At 43.1% G+C, this 27,262-nt stretch overlaps 1 protein-coding gene across 2 annotated transcripts in view; it reads left to right on the plus strand.

The window, feature by feature from the left end:
- Nucleotides 1–417: 417 nt before the first annotated feature.
- Nucleotides 418–27,262, plus strand: part of LOC124777212 (serpin B8-like) — a 99,183-nt gene continuing 72,338 nt past the window's right edge. For both annotated transcript variants that reach the window (XM_047252526.1, XM_047252527.1), the window contains exons 1-2: nucleotides 418–461; nucleotides 16,678–16,767. In XM_047252526.1, the coding sequence (XP_047108482.1) occupies nucleotides 16,690–16,767 (78 nt within the window). In that variant the 5' untranslated portion in view covers nucleotides 418–461; nucleotides 16,678–16,689. The remainder of the gene's footprint in view (nucleotides 462–16,677; nucleotides 16,768–27,262) is intronic.

A 27,262-nucleotide genomic window follows, 5' to 3' on the forward strand; every position in this document is an offset into this window, starting at 1 on the left:
TCGATCAGTGCTTTTGGAGAAGCGAGGACGGCTGTTCAGCACCATCAAAAGCTTTCGGGCTAGCGGTCAGTGCTCCTTACGCAACATTAACTGACTTTCTTTTTTTTCTCTAGTGGATGTGTGTGTGTGTGTGTGCGTACGTGAAAGAGAGCGAGAGAGAGAGAGAGAGAGAGAGAGAGAGAGAGAGAGAGTGGGGGGGGGGGGGGGGCGGCAGAGATCGGTACTGCGAAATACCTGTTGTGAGCAGGATGACGCTACGATATAAAAAACGCTGTACCACTCAGCATCAGTGACTTTAAGGAAACTACACGTGTAATTTGTTGCGCATTACGTCAGTAGCTTGTTCTGGAAAAGACGAAAAAAGGTTCCGCCAGGTCCTTGAAATAGCATCTCGGTCTCCACACGCTCTTCAGTTGGCTGGCATCACGACAGAGACTGTGTTGTATCTTGACTCCAATTGAGTAAGTACAACGACTATCGACACTAGGAGTCTAGTAGCAAATTCGGATTTCATAACGTTGGTCGTATTTGAAAAGTCTGTTATCCGGAAACTCTGGAGCCAAATGAACTGTTAATACGTTCTAAATAACCATTATTCATCTCATACGATGTAAGCATGATGGTACCCTCATTTTCATTGTTCGATCAAGCAAAGTATATGCTTGGATGGACAAAGCTGCTTTTACATCTGTTTGAGGTGCAGTACCTCCATCGTGTATTTTTGTCTATTTTTTGTGTTACTTCTCTGGAGAGGATAAAGAAATCGGATTGTGAAAATTCCTGATTTTTATTTGATTCATAATTTGTCCCAAGAATCAAAACAGGGCATTGTTCTATTCACATAACTGAGAATTCGTTTCGCCTTGGTCTAGTTATAAGTGCGCCAATAGGAAGACATATGTCAGGTTACAGATTCACTACATACAACCAATGTAAAAAAAGATGTTAAAGACGAGCCAGTGTAACAAGCCCATCTACGGTAGTGGTTGGTACAAACAATAGGTCAGACTCCAGAATGAGATTTTCACTCTGCAGCGGAGTGTGCGCTGATATGAAACTTCCTGGCAGATTAAAACTGTGTGTCCGACCGAGACTCGAACTCGGGACCTTTGTCTTTCGCGGGCAAGTGCTCTACCATCTGAGCTACCGAAGCACGACTCACGCTCGGTCCTCACAGCTTTACTTCTGCCAGTATCTCGTCTCCTACCTTCCAAACTTTGCAGAAGCTCTCCTGCGAACCTTGCAGAACTAGCACTCCTGAAAGAAAGGATACTGCGGAGACACGGCTTAGCCACAGCCTGGGGGATGTTTCCAGAATGAGATTTTCACTCTGCAGCGGAGTGTGCGCTGATATGAAACTTCCTGGCAGATCAAAACTGTGTGCCCGACCGAGACTCGAACTCGAGACCTTTGCCTTTCGCGGGCAAGTGCTCTACCATCTGAGCTACCGAAGCACGACTCACGCCCCGTTCTCACAGGTTTACTTCTGCCAGTATCTCGCCTCCCACCTTCCAAACTTTACAGAAGCTCTCCTGCGAACCAAGGTCCCGAGTTCGAGTCTCGGTCGGGCACACAGTTTTAATCTGACAGGAAGTTTAATAGGTCAGACTGATTTCAACTTGATGACGACGGATTTTCTTCTGTAAGCGAAGTCTTCCCTATTTAAGCACTGACCTCACATTCTGAATTAACCGTTCGGCTATCTAGACTTAAGTAATCAGGGTGTGTCTAAATTATTTGAAGTGATTATTGGGTTGGTTTCTTGAAGAAAATGGAAATCTCTTTCCAAATAGCTGTGGTGTCACTTGTATGTAATTACGTGACGTTAAACTCTTTCTTCCTAGCACAAAGAAAAGTGTGATGGAGTCATCATTGATCAAAAAGCTATCTACGCTTCATATCTTAAGTGCCTAGTCCAATTGCATTAGAATAATTTCAGTAAAATGGGTAGAAGAGAGCTTCTTTTGACTTACGAGTACATCGTTAGTAAATCGACTACGCATACAGACACAGTGTTCAGCTGCTTGAAGTACAGAGAACTAAGCGAAGTCATGTGAAATGCAATGAATGTTTCAAATGACATGAGTAAAGCCCTTTCTATAATGCTATAGTGAATCTTCACTAGAGATAGCTAATTAGAATGTAGCGTTATACAATCTGTATTCGTCTTTGGTATACATACAATACAGTCGTATGGTAAATTCGAATTCAATAACGGTAGGAAGATGGCCCTTAATTTTACTTGAGAATCATTGAAAGACATAATACAAGGGATTGTGGGAGACTTTCTTCCCTTGTAAAACTTGCGAATTGGGTAGAAAAGGCGGGGTGGATTGCGAAATACGGTTCACATATAGGCTTCCATTTCCGACTTGCTGTGTTCGTGCAGAATTACAGTTTTGTCTCAAATGCTAATATCCTTGAAAGTGTCGCTTCGACAGTATAAAAGGAATTGGGGTGAGATAATAGGCATATCATTCCTGTTTCTCTCCAGCAGCGAATAGAGTAGCTAGATAAATCCACCGTGTAGAAAATGGCTTGTGGGACGAGAATATGAGAACAGTCATTTATACCAAAGGGATATTATTTAATGATTGTCTTCGTTTTGACATTTTTCGAATCATTGAGTTACATACGTTTCCTGTCAGTTTTGATGTGTGACGGAAAGGTTATTACCGAGAAAATACGCTGTCATCACAGGTGATTTAAACGAGAAAACAGTAGTTCGATGACAAAGTCTTGCTTAGCTTCTTCATCCGTGAGCTTAGACTGTGTGAAAAGTTTATATTGATGGCCAGTGCATTGTTCTGGGACAAATAAGATTAAAATAATAAATTTAAAAAGAATGTCGTGAGTCACCAAAATTTTAGAACATTTTCAAAGTGAATATCATTTACGTTAGTAAATTAGAGAAATCACTTACTCGGTGGAGTAGGGTACATCAGCGTATGACAGCATGTTATAAGCATATTCTAGTCCAAAATTACGAAAATCAAACTAAAATTACATTTATTTGACGAATAAATGCTGACACTGCGATACACAGCTGTCTCTAGCCCTGCTGGAACTTACAGAAGCCAAGACAAGTGATGCACTGAAAGCACGTGCTGTAAAGTGTATGGTAGAACAAGCACCACGAGTTTGGTTTGTTTTCTGAACAGGCAAAACATTAAAAAATTGGATGCAGTATGCATGCTACATTAAGAAAGAGGAGGATAGTCACGGTACGTGCTTTGCTATTAAATACACCAAGAAGATTATTAGAAATTATGTAACTCTGCAGACTTCGTGAGCGTTGTCTTTTAAGGCAAATGTTTTTGGATTCTAGATCGCGTCATATCACACTTCATGGTCGACGTTTCGACCCCTCTGCTCGATCTCACTCAGCTTCTTCTAGTGTTCATGCATAACGAAGTGTTTCAGCTAACCGTGAACGCTAAAAGATCCTGAAGATGATTCGAGCCAAGAGGCCGAAACGTCGGTCATGTGGATGGCACTGGAGTGTGACATGACAAGCTTTACGTAACATACTAGATGACTTTACCTTCAGTTATTAGAAACCATCAAATCTCTTTTGGAGTATCAGCACCGTCTTAGTCTGATCCTTCCAAGTGCCAGGAGCTTCGTGAATGTTACTTGGAGTTTTCAATCGGTAAGAACATTCTCCGCGATAGACAGTGCTTCGGTGACGGCCCAGCACACAGTTATGTCTCACTCCGCTGCAAAATGAAATGTTCAGTGCGGTAACAACCGTGACTAACACTTATCTCCGATACATTTTCTCACGCGGTTGCTATCCAGTTAAGTGCGCGAGGGAATTTTCGTATGTAAGGAAAGGAAATTCCCGGTTTTGACTTATGTTCGGCTGTTCACTTTTAATTTGTTACGAAGTTTAAGGAAGGAACTATTCTGCCATTTGTCTAAGAGCTCTTTTTGAGCTCTGTAGAAAAGATAATCAAATGACCTTTCAGTTTGAAATCACTTACTGCAACTGTAATTATGTAATGCATTTGGAGGCTAGTTTACAAATATCAGCCCCTTGATTGCATTATAATACTTATATTGCAGACATTTTCAGTTACAATTTATCAGTTTCACAATTTATGAAGGTGAGCAGATCTTATGTGCCAGATAACAGGATGATTGCTTGCCATTTTCTTGCGCAGGAGTATGGTATAGACGAATTGTTTGACCGTAGCACTTAAGTGTGGAAGAAGGAAGGAAGGATTTTCAGGGTTTAGCATCCCGGCGACATGGAGGTCATTAGAGACGGAGCACAAGCTCGGATTGAGTCGTGTGGGGAAGGAAATCGGCCGAGCCGTTGTAATAGAACCATCCCGGCATTTGCTCTTCGTACCTGAATCCTCTCGCACTTCTACGTACTGGGGTCAGCCAGCATCTACAATGACCGTCCCAACATTGCAGATAACATGATTTAGAATGAGATTTTCACTCTGCAGCGGAGTGTGCGCTCATATGAAACTTCCTGGCAGATTAAAACTGTGTGCCCGACCGAGACTCGAGCTCGGGACCTTTGCCTTTCGCGGGCAAGTGCTCTACCATCTGAGCTACCCAAGCACGACTCACGTCCGGTCTCACAGCTTTACTTCTGTCAGTATCTCGTAAAGCTGTGAGACCGGGCGTGAGTCGTGCTTGGGTAGCTCAGATGGTAGAGCACTTGCCCGCGAAAGGCAAAGGTCCCGAGTTCGAGTCTCGGTCGGGCACACAGTTTTAATCTGCCAGGAAGTTTAACATGATTTAGGTTTTCCGTGATTTCAGCGGAGATGTCCGAGCAGGCTGTAGTAATACGTCGTTGCCTGTCGTCCAGAGTAGTTGGTATATCGTTGTGTGCAGCGTCTTTCAGCTTTACCCACAGAAAAAAGTCTACCGGCGTCACATTTGCGAAACTTGCCAGCCGGTACAGGTCCTCTCCGCCAAATCCAACGATTTGGAAACAATTCGTGAAGACATGCTTCGTGCACTGTGGGCTGGACAGCCATCATGTTGGTACCAGAGGTTCCTCCTAGTCTGCAGAGGAAAGACTCCTATCATCCGTGGAAGATGGTCTGTTAGGAGGCTGTGATACTTGTGCGTGTTCAGTGTTCAGTGTATCAAAAACAGGCCTATGAGTTGATGGTTCACCATCCAACAACACACGTTTACACTCTACGGACTCTGACGCTCCACCTGACAAAGCCAACGTGAACTGTCAACAGACCAATAGTGGATGTTTCGGCTGTTTACTTGACCATGTTGGTAAATGTAGCTTCATCACTAAACGAGACACGTGATACATCTGGTGTATCCTGTCTTAACGTCCATGTACAGAAATTAACATGATTCTCATAATCGTTTCCATGAAGCTCTTGATGCAGAGAGATGTGATAGGAATGGAACTTATATCGATGGAGAATGCGTAGAACACTTGCCTAAATCATGCCAGTTCCTCGTACGATTGCGCAGGAATTTATGTGGGGATCAACTGCAACAGCAGCAAGAACATTAATGTGCCCCTCTTCCATCGTTACTTGTTCCCTTCCGTCACATTATCTAGGTGTTACACTACCACTGTCACGTAACGAATTGAATAGGTTCATAAATGACTGCTCAGATGGTTGATTCCAGTCGTGTGACTGGAATCATGATATCCTGTCAAGAACGTCACAGTTCGTAATAACTGACGGAAAGTCATCGGGTAAAACGGAAATAATATGTCTTTTCCGAAGAAAGTGTTATAGGGTCTCTGTTGTTCTTGATCTACATCAGCGATGTAAGAGACAATCTGAGCAGTTCTCTTAGATAGTTTGCAGATGATGCCGCCATTGACAGTCGTGTAAGCCAACAGTAATCAAAACGAATTAAAAAATGATTTAGACGAGATACCAGTGTGGAGTAAAAACTGGCAATTGATTGTAAATCATGAAAAGTGTGAAGCCATCCATATGAACACTAAAAGGAATCTCTAAATCTCAGTTGCACGATGTTGTTGTGGTCTTCAGTCCTGAGACTGGTTTGATGCACCTCTCCATGCTACTCTATCCTGTGCAAGCTTCTTCATCTCCCAGTACCTACTGCAACCTACATCCTTCTGAATCTGCTTAGTGTATTCATCTCTTGGTCTCCCTCTACGATTTTTTACCCTCCACGGTGCCCTCCAATGCTAAACTTGTGATCCCTCGATGCCTCAAAACATGTCCTACCAACCGATCCCTTCTTCTAGTCAAGTTGTGCCACAAACTTCTCTTCTCCCCAATCCTATTCAATACCTCCTCATTAGTTACGTGATCTACCCACCTTATCTTCAGCATTCTTCTGTAGCACCACATTTCGAAAGCTTCTATTCTCTTCTTGTCCAAACTAGTTATCGTCCATGTTTCACTTCCATACATGGCTACACTCCACACAAATACTTTCAGAAACGACTTCCTGACACTTAAATGTATACTCGATGTTAACACATTTCTCTTCTTGAGAAACGCTTTCCTTGCCATTGCCAGTCTACATTTTATATCCTCTCTACTTCGACCATCATCGGTTATTTTACTCCCTAAATAGCAAAACTCCTTTACTACTTTAAGTGTCTCATTTCCTAATCTAATTCCCTCAGCATCACCCGACTTAATTTGACTACATTCCATTATCCTCGTTTTGCTTTTGTTGATGTTCATCTTATATCCTCCTTTCAAGACACTGCCCATTCCGTTCAACTGCTCTTCCAAGTCCTTTGCTGTCTCTGACAGAATTACAATGTCATCGGCGAACCTCAAAGTTTTTACTTCTTCTCCATGAATTTTAATACCTACTCCGAATTTTTCTTTTGTTTCCTTTACTGCTTGCTCAATATACAGATTGAATAACATTGGGGAAAGGCTACAACCCTGTCTCACTCCTTTCCCAACCACTGCTTCCCTTTCATGCCCCTCGACTCTTATAACTGCCATCTGGTTTCTGTACAAATTGTAAATAGCCTTTCCCTCCCTGTATTTTACCCCTGCCACCTTCAGAATTTGAAAGAGAGTATTCCAGTTAACATTGTCAAAAGCTTTCTCTAAGTCTACAAATGCTAGAAACGTAGGTTTGCCTTTTCTTAATCTTTCTTCTAAGATAAGTCATAAGGTCAGTATTGCCTCACGAGTTGCACGATACATAACACAAATCTAAAGGCTGTAAACTCAACTAAATACTTAGCGGTTATAGTTACGAATAACTTAAATTGTAACCATCAGGTTACCGTCCGTTAGGAAAGTAGGTGCACTCAGCGACTGTTATGTAATTTATAAATGATAGAGCGTAGCAATCAGTCTTTTATTTTTTTGCAGCTTTTATTACGCAAATCCAGATTTCGGCTAGTGTCTAACCATTATTAATGCACTATTTTTTAATCCCGATGCATGTTAGTTCCCTGTTGATCGGGCGTCAGTCACAGTTCTTTGAATACTCTACAATACTCAGGGAACTAACATGCATCGAGATTAAAGAAATAGTGCATTGATTATGGCTAGGCACTAGCCTAAATCTGAATTTGCGTAATAAAACCTGCAAAAAAAAAAAAAAAAAAAAAAAAAAGAAGGACGGCTGATTGCTCCGCTCTATCATTTATAAATTAACTTGTAACGTTCACATCGATAAAGCTATGGGGAAAGCAAACCAAAGACTGCGATTTATTAGGAGAACACTTAGAAATTGTAACAGGTTTTCTAAAGAGATTCCTTACACTACGCTTGTCCGCCCTCTTCGGGAGTACTGCTGTGCGATTTGGGATCCGCCTTAGATAGGATAGACAGAAGACATCAAAAACGTTCAAAGAAGGGCAACTCGTTCTATTTTATCGCGAAATAGCGCAGAGATCTGATATACGAATTGGGGTGGCAGTCATTAATACAAAGGCGTTTTTCGCTGAGGCAGGACTTTCTCATGAAATTTAAATCACCAAATTTCAATTCAGAGTGGCACCCACCTATATATGGAAAAATGACCATCATAATAAAATAAGGGAAATCAGAGTTCACACGGAAAAATTTCTGCTCGATTTTCCCGCACGCTGAGCCGTTGTGACCGAGCGGTTCTAGGCGCTTCAGTCCGGAACCGCGCTGCTGCTACAGTCGCAGGTTCGAATCCTGCCTCGGGCATGGATGTGTGTGATGTCCTCAGGTTGGTTAGGTTTAAGTAGTTCTAAGTCTAAGGGACTGATGAAATGGCTCTGAGCACTATGGGATTTAACAGCTGAGGTCATTAGTCGCCTAGAATTTAGAACTACTTAAACCTAACTAACCTAAGGACATCACACACACATCCATGCCCGAGGCAGCATTCGAATCTGCAACCGTAGCGGTCGCGCGGTTTCAGACTGCAGCGCCTAGAACCCCTCGGCCACAGCGGCCGGCGGGGCTGATGACCTCAGATGTTAAGTCCCACAGTGCTTAGAGCCACTTGAAACATTTTGAACCTGCGCGCTGTTCGTAAGTGGAACGGCACAGAAGTAGCTGAAATGTGGTTCGCTAGGCAATTAATTGTGAATTGCAGACTAATCATGTAGATGTAGATGTCATACACTCTCCGTACACCTATGTCACCTTTTTCTGCAATGGTAAGTGCCGTCGTCCTCTCACGAACTACTGCTTGGACTGTCACGCGCTAACTACTAGCAAGTCGCAATGCACGCAAGAAACACACAAGCACACTGTAAGCAAACATAACAGTATTGTCCCTAGCGACTACACAGGTTGAATGGTACAAACAAGTGTCGGTGTGGAGATTTTTCAACACATCGTACCTCGTAAACGATAAGCACTAGAATCATACGCACTAGACTCCTTCAACAAACACCACTGACATTCTACTTAAGCCTACTTTAAGTTTTCTAGTGTCAGTAGGCATTGTCCCGTTGAAAAAGTGTATGTTTGCAGAAAAAAGTATTTTTAGAAAACCGCACATCAATAGCACTTCCATTTCCGTAAGATTTGCCGTGCAAGTTTTAGGTGATCCACCTTAAAGGAAAAGATGTATAGAGAATTTTGTAGTGTTTCAACGATGTAACTGCAAATGTTTCTGCATCTACATCTACATCCGTACTCCGCAAGCCACCTGACGGTGTGTCGCGGAGGGTACCTTGAGTATCTCTATCGATCGGTTCTCCCATCTATTCCAGTCTCGTATTGTTCGTGGAAAGAAGAATTGTCGGTATGCTTCTGTGTGGGCTCTAATCTCTCAGATTTTATCCTCATGGTGTCTTCGCGAAATATACGTCGGAGGGAGGAATATACTGCTTGACTCTTCGGTGAAGGTATGTTCTCGAAACTTTAACAAAAGCCCGTATCGAGCTACTGAGCGTCTCTCCTGCAGAGACTTCCACTGGAGTTTATCTATCATCTCCGTAACGCTTTCGCGATTACTAAATGATCCTGTAACGAAGCGCGCTGCTCTCCGCCGGATCTTCTCTACCTCTTCTATCAATCCTATCTGGTACGGATCCCACACTGCTGAGCAGTATTCAAGCAGTGGGCGAAAAGCGTACTGTAACCCACTGCCTTTGTTTTCGGATTGCATTTCCTTAGGATTCTTCCAATGAATCTCAGTCTGGCATCTGCTTTACCGACGATCAACTTTATATGATCATTCCATTTTAAATCACTCCTAATGCGTACTCCCAGATAATTTATGGAATTAACTGTTTCCAGTTGCTGACCTGCTATTTTGTAGCTAAATGATAAGGGATCTATCTTTCTATGTATTCGCAGCACATTACACTTGTCTACATTGAGATTCAATTGCCATTCCCTGCACCATGTGTCAATTCGCTGAAGATCCTCCTGCATTTCAGTACAATTTTCCATTGTTAGAACCTCTCGATACACCACAGCATCATCTGCAAAAAGCCTCAGTGAACTTCCGATGTCCGTTTACATTAAGGCGCAACAGGTATTTCCGTGCAAGTGATTGCCTAACAAGCTCAAAACCATCTGGTGTATAAGTAAGGGCTGCGGCATTAGCGAAACGAGGAACCACATCTTCTGGGGTGTCTATCGGTGTCTCGTCCACCAAACACTTTGTCTCCCCTCATAAAAAGACACATGTGAGGGTGTGGCAACGTCTCTAAAATGACGTTCGCCACAAAGCAGTCTGAACACCGTCTGTGAACATAACTAGCCTTTAAACCTTCATAGACTCCGGGAGGGAGTGACCGTTTTGTCACGTAAAAGAGTGTATCTTTTTGTCTTCTCCCAAAACTCTAAAATATTGACTACGTAGTAAGGGTCATCAGGCCATTTTTTCTGATGTTTCGGCAGTTATTTACAATTCCGTTTTTCGAAGCTGTGTGTGGTGTTGACCCAAACAAATACTGCTCGTCATATGTTAGATGCGACGCCCAGTGGGAATGGAAAACGTCAGAATGTTTACCGTCTGTAACGCCGGAAATGCATATACTCCTATTTCCATCTATTGTACTATTATTTTTTTCCTTGTTTTGTTACCTCAAGATATGACATTTCTGTCTCTTTATATATTGTAATTGTTTTACTGTTTGTATATATATATTTATGCACTCATGTCGATGTATAATTGGTTTGTTTCGTAAATATTATTTGTATTTTTACGCTGGGTCTTGCCTAGGGAAAACTGCTATCGAACGATTACGTCGATAGGTCGTGTGACGAATCAAAGTGTTTAGGATCTTTGGTAGTGTTAACTCTGCCGCGTGGAGCGCGGGCAGAGCAGTGAGAGTCTGGCGGGAGTAGCGAGTGGAGCAGGTGTGTTGTGTGACGCTCCCGCGAGTTGCCGCGCTTTCGGGGTTTGGCAGCATGTAATTGCGCTCGACTCGCGATGATAGTTTCTGACATGGTGTCGCGGACGGGAAGCATTAGCTGGCGCACATCAAGAGCCCGTTTCGCCTGGTGACCGTGTCGAGAAGAAGGCGCGCCAACATCCAGCTTCTGCAACAGCGACGGCCGACAATGAGTGACTGTCGCCACCTCCTCGATCGACGGCTTCAAACCTTCAATCAACCAACAAGGAAGACTAAAAGCACGTAAAGTTTCAGAACTGTATGGCAGACCTCAGCTTTTCAAATTGTTCCATTTGCCTCGCAAAATTACAGCAACTTAGCATGAACCTTTGTTGCTCATTGTCCCAATTTCATTGCCAAGCAGGGTCCCTTCCTTTTCCGAAATGAACCCGAGTGTCGTTGAAATTCAAACGCCAGCATTAAAATAATATGATTAGATTTCACTGCTTTAATTTCAAAGTTCAGTAGCTGGCTACAATATTTAGGTTACACGAGCACAAATTTAGAGTGCGAGTTTTGTTAGCATATTTTAGCTTACCTGTGACTGCAGCTCAGCTTGGTACGTACTAAATTTTACTATTGTTAATAGTTCAGAATCATTTAATTCAAGTTCAAAGTTAAATATCTTGTTTCTAAATTGCGTAGAGTCAAGTTGCTTTTGAAATGATTGTTGAGGTAGTCCAAGACTAACCGTATTTTACTGGATTTCGATGTGCTTCAGAAAGAAAGCTCACTATTAACTTCAGTCACTAAATTAACTTTCGATTTTCCGGTTATTAATTCTTTTGCTAAATTAAGTCAGGGTGTAGCGAAATTTATTACTTCTGACAAACTTTCAGTTTTCACACTACACGTGTCAACCTTCAGTTGCCACGCTTCTAGTGTTAATTATATGTGTAATAACCTTTCTTTTTCAGTTACTATAGTAATTGTCCTTAGGACTGGCGACCGTGATTTCCCCCAAATCTCAAATATCTAATTACCGCTAGTTAATTGTTAACGTAACGGCCGCACATTTACTTTCTTTATTAACTTTACCCCTTTTCAAAATTAATTCCCACCAGTTTCATTTGCATTTTTCCTTTCAATTAGATGTAACCCTTTCCTCCCTCTTTACCGATAGATTAACTTCGGTGACGATTGCTTTTCCCAAATTTCCATTAGGTACACGCGGTTTAATTTTTCACTGTCATTAAGGTCGATAAGTGAGGGGGAGGTTACACGTCACATACAAAATGATTTTTAAAGCGGAATTTTACGTGCCCATTCGAAAGAGCAGCCGCAAAATTAGTCTAGCGTAATATTCCTTTTCACCGATATACAGGGCGTTTCAAAAAGAAAGAGCAGATTTCAAACATTTATTTCGCAAAAACTACAAATCATAGAAACACAATTCAAACGTTTCTTGTCAGAGAAAGGTTCAAAGTTTTTCAATGGTCCGCGCAGAAGTTCCATGCAAATCCGCAGTGGCGCTGGCGTTTGTTTGTAGGAAAATGGCGACGACACCACAGGAACGATCATTTTGTGTGCTGCAATTTGCAAAGTTAGAGTCCATTGTTGGTGTGCAACGTGCATTCCGCCGTCAATTCAACAAACAGCCGCCTCGTCATAAGCAAATTTATGAGTGGCATCACAGATTCGTAGAAGATGGTTGCATCTGCAAGCGAAAAAGCACGGGTCGTCGACGCACATCGGATGAAAATGTCGAGCGTGTCCGTGCAGCTTACGAAAGGAGCCCTAGAAAATCCACGACACGGGCAAGTCACGAACTAAACATGTCTAAAACAACGGTATGGCGCGTTCTGAGTAAGCGTCTGCACATGAAGCCGTACAAACTGCAGTTATTGCAAGCATTGCGTCCTGACGACCACAACAAAAGGTTCGAATTTTCAACTGCAATTCTACAGGACATGGAAGAGGACAATTTTGCCGAACGATTAATTTTTTCAGATGAATCAACGTTTCACATTTCTGGTAAAGTTAATCGGCATAACGTACGAATTTGGGCGAGTGAAACTCCGAGGGACGTTATTCAACATGAAAGAGACTCACCAAAGGTTAACGTCTTTTGTGCAATTTCGGTAAACAAAGTTTATGGACCTTTCTTTTTCATGGAGAAAACTATCACAGGAACCATTTACCTGGACATGTTAGAAAACTGGCTATTTCCTCAACTTCAGGAAGATTCAAATCACTTCATCTTCATGCAAGATGGCGCCCCACCACACTTCTCTGAACCTGTAGGACGGTGGATTGGAAGAGCAGGAGCACAAGATCAATGTCATCGTCTGTGGCCTCCCAGGTCACCAGACCTTACTCCCTGCGATTTTTATTTGTGGGGGTACATAAAGGACTGTGTTTATGTCCCACCTATGCCCGCTACTCTTCAAGAGGTACGACATCGAATTGTTGCGGCCGTGAATTCGGTAACTAAAGACCAGTTGCGTCGTGTGTGGCAAGAAATGAGATACCGGTTTGATATTTGTCGTGTAACAAATGGTGCTCATATTGAGGTACAGTTTTGATATTTGTTGTGTAACATTTGGTACTCATATTGAGTGAAGGACCGTTGGAATTGTGTTTCTATCATTTGTAGTTTTTGAGAAATAAATGTTTGAAATCTGCTCTTTCTTTTTGAAACGCCCTGTACATGAACAAGGACAGTAAACAGGAAGAATGACGAGTACCACAGCAGCGATTGATAGCGCTGCTGCATGCTGGTAGCAGTCAGGGCAGAGCAAGGGCGGCACACGAATCGCATGAAAGATGAGATGAGCGGTATTTGTTTGGCATCATTCCAGCTACAAACTGCGAAAATGAATTTGCAAATATCTGTCGAAACATCAGGGGAAGAGCGCCCGACGAGTCTTGAGAGGCCCCCGGTAGCCATATTTGTAATGTTACCAGTGATGCGGTCACCACTGGGCCGCAGAACGGCGCATGTGGGAACATTCTAACAGTACCACAGTGATAAGACTACGCCAGCAATACTCTGGTGCTCAGCTACAGGATTTCGCAGTCGGATAGCCCCTAGCCGGCTTACGAAGCCTTCAGTGTAAATACACTACTGGCCATTAAAATTGCTACACCAAGAAGAAATGCAGATGATAAACGGGTATTCATTGAACAAATATATTATACTAGAACTGACACGTGATTACATTTTCAAGCAATTTGGGTGCATAGTTACTGAGAAATCAGTACCCAGAACAACCACCTCTGGCCGTAGTAACGGCCTTGATACGCCTGGGCATTGAGTCAAAGAGAGCTTGGATGGCGTGTACAGGTACAGCTGCCCATGCAGCTGTAACACGATACTACAGTTCATCAAGAGTAGTGACTGGCGTATTGTGACATGCCAGTTGCTCGGCCACCATTGAGCAGACGTTTTCAGTTGGCGAGAGCTCTGGAGAATGTGCTGGCCAGGGCAGCAATCGAACATTTTCTGTATCCATAAAGGCCCGTACAAGACCTGCTACATGCGGTCGTGCATTATCCTGCTGATCGAATGATGGGTAGAGCCACGGGTGGTAACACATCTGAAATGTTAACGTCCATTGTTCAAAGTGCCGTCAATGCGAACAAGAGGTGACCGAGACGTGTAACCAGTGGCACGCCATACCATCACGTCGGGTGATACGCCAGTACGACGACCACGAATACACGCTTCCAATGTGCGTTCACCGCGATGTCGCCAAACACGGATGGGACCATCATGATGCTGTAAACAGAACCTGGATTCAATAGAAAAAACATTTTGCCATTCGCGCACCAGGTTCGTCGTTGAGTACACCATCGCAGGCGTTCCTGTCTGTGATGCAGCGCCACGGGTAACCGCAGCCATGGTCTCCGAGCTGATAGTCCATGCTGCTGCAAACGTCGTCGAACTGTTAGTGCAGATGGTTGTTGTCTTGTAAACGTCCCCATCTGTTGACTCAGGGATCAAGACATGGCTGCACAATCCGTTACAGCCATCCGGATAAGATGCCTGTCGTCTCGACTGCTAGCTATAAGAGGCCGTTGGGATCCAGCACGGCTTTCCGTATTACCCTCCTGAACCCACCGATTCCGTATTCTGCTAACAGTCATTGGATCTCGACCAACGAGAGCAGCAATGGGGCAATACGATAAAGCGGAATCGCGATGGGCTACAATCCGAACTGTATCAAAGTCGGAAACGTGATGGTACGTATTTCTCCTCCTTACACGAGGCATCACCACAACGTTTCACCAGGCAACGCCGGTCAACTGCTGTTTGTGTATGAGAAATCGGTTAGGAACTTTCCTGATTTCAGCACGTTGTAGGTGTCGCCACCGGCGCCAACCTTGTGTGAATGCTCTGAAAAGCTAATCATTTGCATATCACAGCATCTTCTTCCTGTCGGTTAAATTTCGCGCCTGTAGCACGTCATCTTCGTAGTGTAGTAATTTTAATGGGCAGTAGTGTATTACCAACACTGTCAGACCATTATTATTATATTATGGTATTTTTCCGGTAACCATTCGGGACTGCACCAGGATAGGTAGAAAAAATTGTGGTACCCATGGTACCATCTGTTAGGTAGCTAACAGAGTATAGATGTTGCTGCAGATACGTGGCGTAAACAATGGGTATTGTTTTACACTCCTCGCTCTCTCCAGATGTGAAAACATCGATGCTGTTGGTATAAAGTCACTGGACTTGCGTTACGATAAAACAATCCATCGTCTTCAAAATTTAAAGAACCTTTCGTCTTGCGATCATACACAACGGGAGAATTTTTACCAGTGTTATGTTTCTCTCACTGCCAGTCTTTCGTTTGTCTTCTCATTATTCGAAACAATTATTACAAAGTTGTAGAACAAAAATTTCCGGCCTGACGCAAGCCCTCACGGTTTATTTCAGACTGTACAGGAGCATTATTTTAATGTCACTGTATCAGCTTAGTAAAAATAACCATATCATTTGTGCATAAAGTGACTCACGTAACTGTTCGAAATTCTGACTGTTCGAGATTATAACTGTTCGAAATTCCCTGTCCAATTTTAACCATGACAGGCAGGTGGAGGAAAATAGTTTCACGAAATATCCTGTAGATTTTTATCAGTGGGATATTGATCAGCTTACACACAGTTACACATTCTATTGTCTCCATATCAGTAACTGCTGTATGTTTTGAACATAGCTGTTGTTCAACAACAGTGAATGTAAATGAACGATTTGAGAAAATCAGCCACCCAGTGCCAGTATGAAAGTTTGTTAACACCCCTTGATCAATGTGTCAGCAACTGTAAAATTGTCTTCTTCAGAAGTAAATGGATGTATTAAGAAAATGTTTTGCATCATTTTGCCACATGTGGGCCGTTTCACAGAATTTTAATTCCGTATGCATTTTAACGTGAAAACTTTTACTTTTAACCCAGCTACAATGGCAATTTTCTTTAACGGATGGCCACACATACCATGTTAGTTGACATGAACTCCTTTGCTCTGAAATTTGTCGTCGCGAATATGTGATTTTACGTCTAGGTAACTTTGTTTATTATTTTTTTATCCAGTGGTTTTGTACATCGTTTACATCTCAATAATTCTTTTCAGCTATATTGTAAAAATTTTCCTCCATAGATCCATGTACTTCTGAAGAAGACAATTTCACAATTATTGAAATCATGGCCAATGGTAGTTAATTAATATTTGTACCGGAAACTGGTTAACTGATTTTCTCAAATCATTCCGACAGCGATGCTAAATTTTTATTCTGATTTTTCCAAGTCAAACTGTCTTCAAAATTCGAAGCATGTTTGATCACCGTTCTTTGTATACTGATGAGCCTGTCGTTTTAAAATATGATCTAAGCACATTATGTTTGAACTTATGAGCATAATCTTAAAATTACTGTTCCTTGTCCTTCCAGATTTTCGAAAAAATGCCTGATGGAGATTTCAGTGATGCTCTGCAGACGGTGTCTCGAGCAAACGATCTCTTCACAGCTGACATGTTGAGGGTAAGATTTCACGCAATGTCTCACATTCTTCACTACATTGTACAATGTTATTGTTAGTAATCTACACAATCGCTATGTCTACAGCTACAATCGAAAAGTGACGTATACTGGTTTGGCAGTGAAACGAAAAAGAGGATGAAGGTACTTCTTGTGAAGAAGTGTCTTGATAAGTATGTTGTCGCACCACGAACACAGCAAGCGCTGAGTGTATTTGACTCGGTGACATGAGTAATCGACGCACTCAACAAATGTCAGAAATAAAAGCGTGGCGAAATGTGTGAGTGGTTTTGTGTGCAGGAGGATTGGAGAGGGGTACTCTTGTGGTCTCGTGAAGGGATCAGAATAGCCTAGTGTACGTTTAGCTATTGGCCCGTTTATTCAGTTAAATATAGGCATGATATATCATTGTAATGAAAGATATCCGATATGGTGCAATATACTTACCAAGGTGGCAACTGCATGGAGCAGGAGACGTGTAGGAAAGGGGCGCCAATAGTGTAAGATTTTCGTACAATAACTACTTTTATTTTCCAGAGGTCTCCACAAACGAAATTTGGCACATTAAAAACGTATTCCAGTTAATTTAATACTGTTTAAACAGAGTAGTCTGAACCGGCCATTCAATAAAAGAAAATATTTAAAAACTGTGAGCATAAAAGTTACAGCTGGAACTAGGCAATTACAATTATAGAGAAGTTAAATAAAGTAACACACTTCAGTTACAGCTTTCAATACTTGCTTACTTACAAGGGAACCTCCACATCGCACCCTCCTCAGATTTAGTTATAAGTTGGCACAGTGGATAGGCCTTGAAAAACTGAACACAGACCAATCGAGAAAACAGGAAGAACTTGTCTGGAACTATGAAAAAATAAACAAAATATACAAACTGAGTAATTCATGTGCAAGATAAGCAACATCAAGGACAATGCGAATATAGGAGCGCGGTGGTCCCGTGGTTAGCATGAGCAGCTACGGAACGAGAGGTCCTTGGTTCACGTATTCCCACCAGTAAAAAATTTAATTTTTTATTTTCGGACAATTATTACCTGTCCGTCCGTCCGTCCGTCCGTCCGATGCGGTCACTTTTTTTTGAGTGATTATCACATCCACGAGAAAACCTAAATCGGGCAAGGTAGAAGAATCTTTTTACCCGTTCGCCAAGTGTACAAGTTAGGTGAGTCGACAACATATTCCTGTCATGTGACGCACATGCCGTCACCAGTGTCGTATAGAATATATCAGACGTGTTTTCCTGTGGAGGAATCGGTTGACCTATGACTTTGTGATCAAAATGTTTTCGGTTCACATTTGAGAGGCACGTCCTTTCGTCTACTAATAGCACGGTTTTGCGGTGTGGTCGCAAAACACACACTAAACTTATTACAGTTAACAGAGACGTCAATGAACGAACGGACAGATCATAACTTTGCGAAAATAAAGAAAGAGAACTTTTCACTCCATGGAAGACTTGAACCAAGGACCTTTCGCTCCGCAGCTGCTCACGCTAACCACGGGACCACGGCGCTCCTGAGCTCACTCTCTCCTTTATGTTGCCTATGTTGCTATGGACTATTCAGTTTGTATATTTTGCTTATTTTTTCATAGTTCCACACAAGTTCTTCCCGTTTTCTCGATTGATCTGTGTTCAGTTTTTCAAGGCCTATCCACTGTGCCAACTTCTAACTAAATCTGAGGGGGGTGCGATGGGGAGGTTCCCTTGTTAGCAGAACTGATACACAGACGGGTTTCAAAAGAAATAAAAATTCATAATCAGCTCCTCCACAACAAGAGCACCCATCAACACAACAAATACACTGGGAGTCAAAGAAACTGGTACACCTGTGTAACATCGTGTACGGCCCCTGCGAGCACGCAGAAGAGCCGCAGCACGACTCTTGGCGTGGACTCGACTAATGTCTGAAATAGTGCTGGAGGGAATTGACACCACGAATCCTGCAGGGCCCTCCATAAATCCGTAAGAGTACGAGGGGGTGGAGAGATCTCTTCTGAACAGAATGCTGAATAATGTTCATGTCTGGAGAGTTTGGTGGCCAGAAACTAAGAAGAATATTCCTGGAGAAACTCTGTAGCAATTCTGGACATGTGGGGTTTCCCATTGTCCTGCTGGAATTGCTCCAGTCCGTCGGAATGGACAGTGGACATGAGTGGATGCAGATCATCAGACAGGGTGCTTACGTACGTGTCACCTGTCAGAGTCGTATCTACACGTATCAGGGGTCCCATATCACGCCAACTGGACACTCCCCACACCATTACAGAGCCTCCACCAGCTTGACAGTCCCCTGCTGACATGCAGGGTCCATGGATTCATGAGGTCGACTCCATACCCATACACGTCCATCCGCTCAATACAATTTGAAAGGAGACTCGTCCGACCAGGCAACATGTTTTCAGTCATCAACAGTCCAATGTCAGTGTTGACGGGCCCAGACGAGGTGTAAAGCTTTATGTCGTGCTGTTATCATGGGTACAAGACTGGGCCATCAGCTCCGAAAGCCCATATCGATGAAGTTTCGCTGAATGGTTCGCATGCTGACACTTGTTGATGACCCAGCACTAAAATCTGCAGCAATTTGCGGAAGCGTTGCACTTCTGTCACTTTGAACGATGCTGTTCAGTCGTCGTAGCCCCGTTCTCGCAGAATCTTACTCCGGCCGCATCGATCCCGGAGATGTGATGTTTTACCGGATTCCTGATATTCACGGAACACTCATGAAATGGTCACAAGAGACAATACCCACTTCATACATACCTCGGAGGTGCTGTGTCCCATCGCTCGTGCGCTGACTATAACACCACATTCAAACTCACTTAATTCTTGATAACCTGCCAATGTAGCAGCCGTAGCTGATCTAACAACCGCATCAGACACTTGTTGTGTTATAAGGACGTTGCCGACAGCAGCGCAGTATCCTGCCTATTTACATATCTCTGTATTTGAATAGGCATGCCTATAACAGTTTCCTTGGCGCTTCAATGTAAGTTCAGGTCTGTGCAGGTGGTACGTGCACCTTAGAGATACGAGTGCCAATGGGTCACTTGACTACAGTATACAGAAACTGAAGTTAAACACATGCCATACACTTTAATGTAGTAAGATATATGTACACTAAAACATGAGATGCTTGCCAGGGATAATTATTATTTAAGCTGTGCTAGGCAGTAAACTGGACTTAATAATCCGGATGTACACTCCTGGAAATGGAAAAAAGAACACATTGACACCGGTGTGTCAGACCCACCATACTTGCTCCGGACACTGCGAGAGGGCTGTACAAGCAATGATCACACGCACGGCACAGCGGACACACCAGGAATCGCGGTGTTGGCCGTCGAATGGCGCTAGCTGCGCAGCATTTGTGCACCGCCGTCGTCAGTGTCAGCCAGTTTGCCGTGGCATACGGAGCTCCATCGCAGTCTTTAACACTGGTAGCATGCCGCGACAGCGTGGACGTGAACCGTATGTGCAGTTGACGGACTTTGAGCGAGGGCGTATAGTGGGCATGCGGGAGGCCGGGTGGACGTACCGCCGAATTGCTCAACACGTGGGGCGTTAGGTCTCCACAGTACATCGATGTTGTCGCCAGTGGTCGGCGGAAGGTGCACGTGCCCGTCGACCTGGGACCGGACCGCAGCGACGCACGGATGCACGCCAAGACCGTAGGATCCTACGCAGTGCCGTAGGGGACCGCACCGCCACTTCCCAGCAAATTAGGGACACTGTTGCTGCTGGGGTATCGGCGAGGACCATTCGCAACCGTCTCCATGAAGCTGGGCTACGGTCCCGCACACCGTTAGGCCGTCTTCCGCTCACGCCCCAACATCGTGCAGCCCGCCTCCAGTGGTGTCGCGACAGGCGTGAATGGAGGGACGAATGGAGACGTGTCGTCTTCAGCGATGAGAGTCGCTTCTGCCTTGGTGCCAATGATGGTCGTATGCGTGTTTGGCGCCGTGCAGGTGAGCGCCACAATCAGGACTGCATACGACCGAGGCACACAGGGCCAACACCCGGCATCATGGTGTGGGGAGCGATCTCCTACACTGGCCGTACACCACTGGTGATCGTCGAGGGGACACTGAATAGTGCACGGTACATCCAAACCGTCATCGAACCCATCGTTCTACCATTCCTAGACCGGCAAGGGAACTTGCTGTTCCAACAGGACAATGCACGTCCGCATGTATCCCGTGCCACCCAACGTGCTCTAGAAGGTGTAAGTCATCTACCCTGGCCAGCAAGATTTCCGGATCTGTCCCCCATTGAGCATGTTTGGGACTGAATGAAGCGTCGTCTCACGCGGTCTGCACGTCCAGCACGAACGCTGGTCCAACTGAGGCGCCAGGTGGAAATGGCATGGCAAGCCGTTCCACAGGACTACATCCAGCATCTCTACGATCGTCTCCATGGGAGAATAGCAGCCTGCATTGCTGCGAAAGGTGGTTATACACTGTACTAGTGCCGACATTGTGCATGCTCTGTTGCCTGTGTCTATGTGCCTGTGGTTCTGTCAGTGTGATCATGTGATGTATCTGACCCCAGGAATGTGTCAATAAAGTTTCCCCTTCCTGGGACAATGAATTCACGGTGTTCTTATTTCAATTTCCAGGAGTGTATTATCATCATCAGTTTATGTAACATCAATGCCTAACTGGCTTGTGCTTTATATTACTAGACTTCAAGTAACTAACCAGAATACAAACTGGTTTCATCACAATAAAAGCCGCTTTAAATAATGTACAACAGAAATACTGCTTCACTAGCTAATCACATTAATGTAAACATCTGTCATAAGCCTGAATAACCACCTACTGCAGCGCGGGCCGTTGCAAGATGTGCAGGGAGAGAGTCGGTGAAATTCTGGAAGGTGACGACAGGGATGTGAAGCATGTGCTGTGGTCAGCTGCTTTTGGTTTCTCAGTTTAGTAGGACTCTAAGCCTAATAAAGGCTTATCACTTCCTCATACTATAGCAATTGTTAACCAAGAATTGCCAGTAACAACCTCTGTAGTGGTACATGAGAAATTAATCTTAGATCCTACAGATGTAATAGGACCTGTAAGAAGCTCTTCTTGAACAACATTATTAGGTACAAATGAAAAACTGTCCACAGTTTTATACACTGGCATTCCCTGCTTCCTATAATATCTTCTCCTCCTGTAAGGCATGGCTGTGTGCTTAGTGCGGCTGCCTCGAGTCGAATGAGACTGCAGCTGCCTCTATAGCGGATGTACCTACTGATAAGACAGGGTGCGGCAGCAAGTAGCGCGCTGATAAAGCGCAATGGCGGCACCGGATGTCGAGCAATTCTGCGGATCGCGCTCAGTTAAAACTTAGCGCGATCCGCCGAGGCCTAGCGGCGGCCGAGCGAAACTCGTTCAAGGTCACCCGCCAAGATGGCGGCGCACACAGCCATGTACAGCCCCATCGAGATAGTCCCACAGACTCTCGATTGGGTCTAAATCTGGAGAGTTTGGTGACCACGGGAGTACAGTAAGCTCATCCAGATGCTCTTCTAACCGCGCACGTACAATGGAAGCTGTGTGAACCTTGCACTGTCCTGCCAGTAGGTGCCATTGGCCCAAGGAGGAACATACTGCATGTAGGGGAGGACATGGTCATCAAGTATAGATGCATAATTGTGCTCATCCTTTGTGCCTTCCAGAATGACGAGATCACACAGGGAATGCCACTCAAACACACCTCATACTGAAATGCTCCTTCCTCTGGTCTGGATCCTTCTGACGATTGTTGCAGGGTGTTTACTTTCAGGCGTTTCAAGCTGTACACGCCAACAGACAACTGTCTGGTGGAGCATAAAACGTGATTCTTCTGATAAGGCCAACAGTTACCACGCAGTGGCCGTCCAGTTACAGCACTGGGGTGCAACGTACAGCCTTCGTCATCAATGAACAGCAGTCAGCATGGGTGCATGAATCGATGAACAGCAGTCAACATGGGTGTATGAACTGATGAACGGCAGTCAGCATGGGTGCATCAATCGATGAACAGCAGTCAGCATGGGTGCATCAATCGATGAACAGCAGTCAGCATGGGTGCATCAATCGAAGAACAGCAGTCAGCATTGGTGCATCAATCGATGAACAGCATTCAGCATGGGTGCATCAATCGATGAACAGCATTCAGCATGGGTGCATGAATCGGTGAACAGCAGTCAGTATGGGTGCATGAACCGATGAACAGCAGTCAGAATGGGTATATGAACCAGGCGCCTATAACAGACTGAGTACCCCATGCGTCTAGTGTCAACTGCCACTTCACGTTGAAAGTCTGTTAATTCTTCGTCGTGCGGCCATAATCAAGTCGGAAAGCTTTTTACATAAATTACCTAATTGATTTATGTGGCAGCTTCACCAATGCACTGACCTTTTATACCTTGTGTACACGATACTACAGCAACCTGTATACATGCATATCGGTGCCCCACAGGTTTTGTTATCTCAGTGTGTATCTCTGCATTTCTCTTTGGACACCTGTCAATCCTGGAATTGTTTTGGTTTATTACATTGAAATTTGCTGTGATTCCAGTTTCCCTTTCGCTGTTCTAACAGTAGATTTGAATCAAAGAATTCATAGAATGGTTTACCTTCTAAAGTTTTGTTTGATCTATATAGGTATTTTGAAAAATAATATTCCTTAAAGCAGGTGAAGACATCTCGATTTCGAGTATGGGTGACAGAGTAAATACTCTTATTGTATCATATTTGCCCAACATCCTATGTTTCTACTGCCAAGCGTTTACTTATAATAAAAATGGACAACCTTGTGACACTTTTAGCTCTTTTTGTAATATAACTTCAAAAATACGATCTAAGACAAAAAAAGAAAAAGAAAACCCGATGCTCGACGAAGGAATTATCCGAATTAGACGGAAAACTGGAGGTGTGACTTATACGTACAGACAAACAAATGACTACAATTCGAAAAAGATTGGGTGATTTATTAAAGAGAAAGAGCTTCACAAATTGCGCAAGTCAATAACTCGTTGGTCAACCTGTGGCCCAATTTCAGTCCAATTCGGATAATTCGTTCATGGTGCGTCTTCTTTTGTCTGAGAGTGTATGCAATGCGACATTTTATTTCTGTACACATGCAATTTTATTATCTTCATCCTTTAATTTTAATCTCGAAGGAAATCAAGTGAGATATTCAGAGTTTCAGAATATTAATTCAGAATTTCGAATATTAATTGTCACAAAATTATCTCCCCCCCCCCTTCCACTGAGGACAACATTCAACATTCGGAGACCCTGTCTAAGACAGGGAAAGCAAAGTCATCTGCTAAAAATATAGGCTGACCTATTGTTTTTTATGACATACAGTCATAACTTTGTTACAGATCTGGCAAGTTCTATGAGTTTTGTTTTATCGATAAACAGAAAACATTTGTCACAACGTTTTGCCAATTTAGTGAGATTTATTTTTACAATTTTCTTAAAATTAAAACAATTATAGACTTATCCTCACAGAAACAAATCAGAATAAAAAATAAGAAAAAATCTTCATTGAGGAAGGTGTTTAGACAAAAGTTTTACACACTTAGTTACACATCTCTTTAGCAGAACTGGTGAAGAAACAGACGGGTGACAACATTTACATTTAACACAGTATATTCTAAGCAAGATAATTAGATCAAACTGTTAGACACCAAACTCAGAAGTTCAGTGGTATAAGAAGAAACAGTTACTACACATTTAACCCAATATTCTGAACAACTGTATATTTAGAAATAAAATTGCAAAGCGAAATAAAACTTTGTATTTTTACTAGAATATTTAAATATGTCCCTAATTTCACTAATGAGACTTATTTTCTGCAATCTCAATCGTCACATTTGTTTCTGCAGCTATATGTGCTGTCACAAAGTTAGCCCTATGTTCTAGGAAATAATAATTTCTTCACTTTCTAATCACTAAAATTTTTTTTAAATTTACTCCTATATAACACACTCTACGCAAATAAATTATTTATATCCACTTACCTTCAGTTAGTTATCTCTTCAAATTTATCGACAGTGCCAGAAAGTTTCCAAGAACTCTACAAAGACACTTTTCTACCAGCAAACGTAGTGGGTTTGTGATCAGCTCAGGCGTAATACATACACTTGCTGCTTCCATCACTAATAGCAGAACTGTGAAAGTGCACACTGCAAAGGAGCTATTTGTCGAATATGCGCCCACATTGCAGCATTTAGAAACGAAAAGCTGCAGCGTGCTGTTGTCATAAAGTAATACTCAAGTCTCAAAGCTGCTCGTTTTTACGGCACTCCTTTGCAATGTACGAGTATTTCAACTCAGCTCAATGATAGAAACATTTTTAATAAATTTTAAACTCCCCTAAACAGTAACCTCCATGTTTAACAATTAGTACACTTCATCCTGTGTTTTTATATTATTACTCAGCGTGTGACAGAAAACGTCTTTGGATAGTAAGTGTTGTAAGAGTAATTCTACGGAATTCGTCACACGTCTGATACAAGGCATCTCATTCTTTTCAATCTTAATTCCACTTATTTTAAGACATTTCTGATGTAACACAAAAGACAGCTGAGGCTAGAAAGTAAAGTTGCTCGCAGTTTTTGCCTTTTTTCGTACTAATCATTTTAATTAACATTTACTATATTAGCTGCCATTGTGTGATTCAATTTATCGATTTTGGTTACATTTTTAGAAATAATGTTTAATATTTATAACATATATTGAAGTCTACGCCCACTATTAATTTTCATAATATGTTTGGACGTAATAACTTCCGAGAACTAACTTACTTTTGGACGCTTTTTAAAAAGAGCCTTCTGATACTGACCCACATCAGTCGAAATACGAGGCTTGGAACTTTAATAGTGCCAACTATTTATCTACAGCTCATACAAAATAGATACGCGTTTCAAAGTTTTACTGACCTTCAAAGTAGTCACCAGCATTGTGTATACCCCTTTCCAGAGATGAGGAAGTCGTAGGATACTCTTAGCAGTGCCAGTTGTGTTGACAGGTCGAGCGGCGCGGTATATTGCCCGACGAATTTGTAGCAGTTCTGAAGCGAATGCCGTGAAGTGTTTCCTTCAGTTTAGAAATCGAGTGGAACTTACGAGGGCTTAAGTCGGGGGAGTGCAGTACGTAGTATAGCACTTAGCAGCCCCATCAGTCAAACAAATCGGTAACAGCTTGCACTGTGCGTGCTTGGGCATTGTCCTGCAAAATGATGATCAGGTACTGCAGAATGTGTCATCACATCTATCTCTATGCTGTTCATTTTTCGAACACAACCTACAATCCTGCACCCATGACTTTGATTATTAGTGAAAAACGCTACTGCTAGGCCACCTGTGAGTGATGGTAAATTTCTTATAGCTACAGACAAATAGAAATACACACGTAACCAATATCGCGTGTTATTGTAAACTAGACTAGACATCAAAATGAAAGCAAAGTAAGTCTGTGCCCTATACCGTGTACAAGAAACACAGTACAGTAAGTATGGAGAATTCAGAAATAGAGAGTTGCTTATGAATGGTCACTGAACCTTCTGAAAGTATGTGGACATTACTCGGGAGTGGGTGACCACTCCTGGTCTCAGTTATTTTATGTAGCAGTTTTCGTCACGACTTACCTCCTCCTTTAACTATGCAGCATACTGCCATCGCACCGCTGTAGGGTTCTCCTACAGATGGAACTTATCTATCAGCTCCTCTAAAACTGATTTTATCTTCCGAGTAGAAATGTGTTGCAATGGACGTCAAAATGTGCATGGAACTAAAAGATTGACGATTAATACAGGATTATGAGACCCACTTTATCAGGAAACAGAAGTTGACTATATACTCACATCAGAAAAAGTATTGCATCACCTACTACCCAGAGTTCAGGAACCTGTACAGAAAATTCGAATAGAGGTCAAAATAAATATCATTTCTGCCGGTTTATTGCTCATGAAAACCACACATTGCATGTTGTACCACCATACAGCGAGACCTTCAGAGGTGGTGGTCCAGATTGCTGTACACACCGGTACCTCTAATAGCCAGTAGCACGTCCGCTTGCATTGACGCATACCTGTATTCGTCGTGGCATACTATCCACAAGTTCATCAAAGCACTGTTGGTCGAGATTGTCCCACTCCTCAACGGCGATTCGGCGTAGATTCCTCAGAGTGGTTGGTGGGTCACGCCGTCAATAAACATCCCTTTTCAATCCATCCCAGCCATGTTCGATAGGGTTCATGTCTGGAGAACATGCTGGCCACTCTAGTCGAGCGATGTCGTTATCCTGAAGGAAGTCTTTCACAAGATGTGCGCGATGGGGCCGCGAATTGTCGTCCATGAAGACGAATGCCTCGCCAATATGCTGCTGATATGGTTTCACCATAGGTCGGAGGATGGTATTCACGTATCGCACAGCCGTTAAGGCACCTTCCATGACCACCAGTAGCCTACGTCGGCCCCACATAGTGCCA

This window comes from Schistocerca piceifrons, chromosome 2 (genome assembly GCF_021461385.2).
Source record: "Schistocerca piceifrons isolate TAMUIC-IGC-003096 chromosome 2, iqSchPice1.1, whole genome shotgun sequence".
NCBI classification, from domain to species: Eukaryota; Metazoa; Arthropoda; class Insecta; order Orthoptera; family Acrididae; genus Schistocerca; species Schistocerca piceifrons.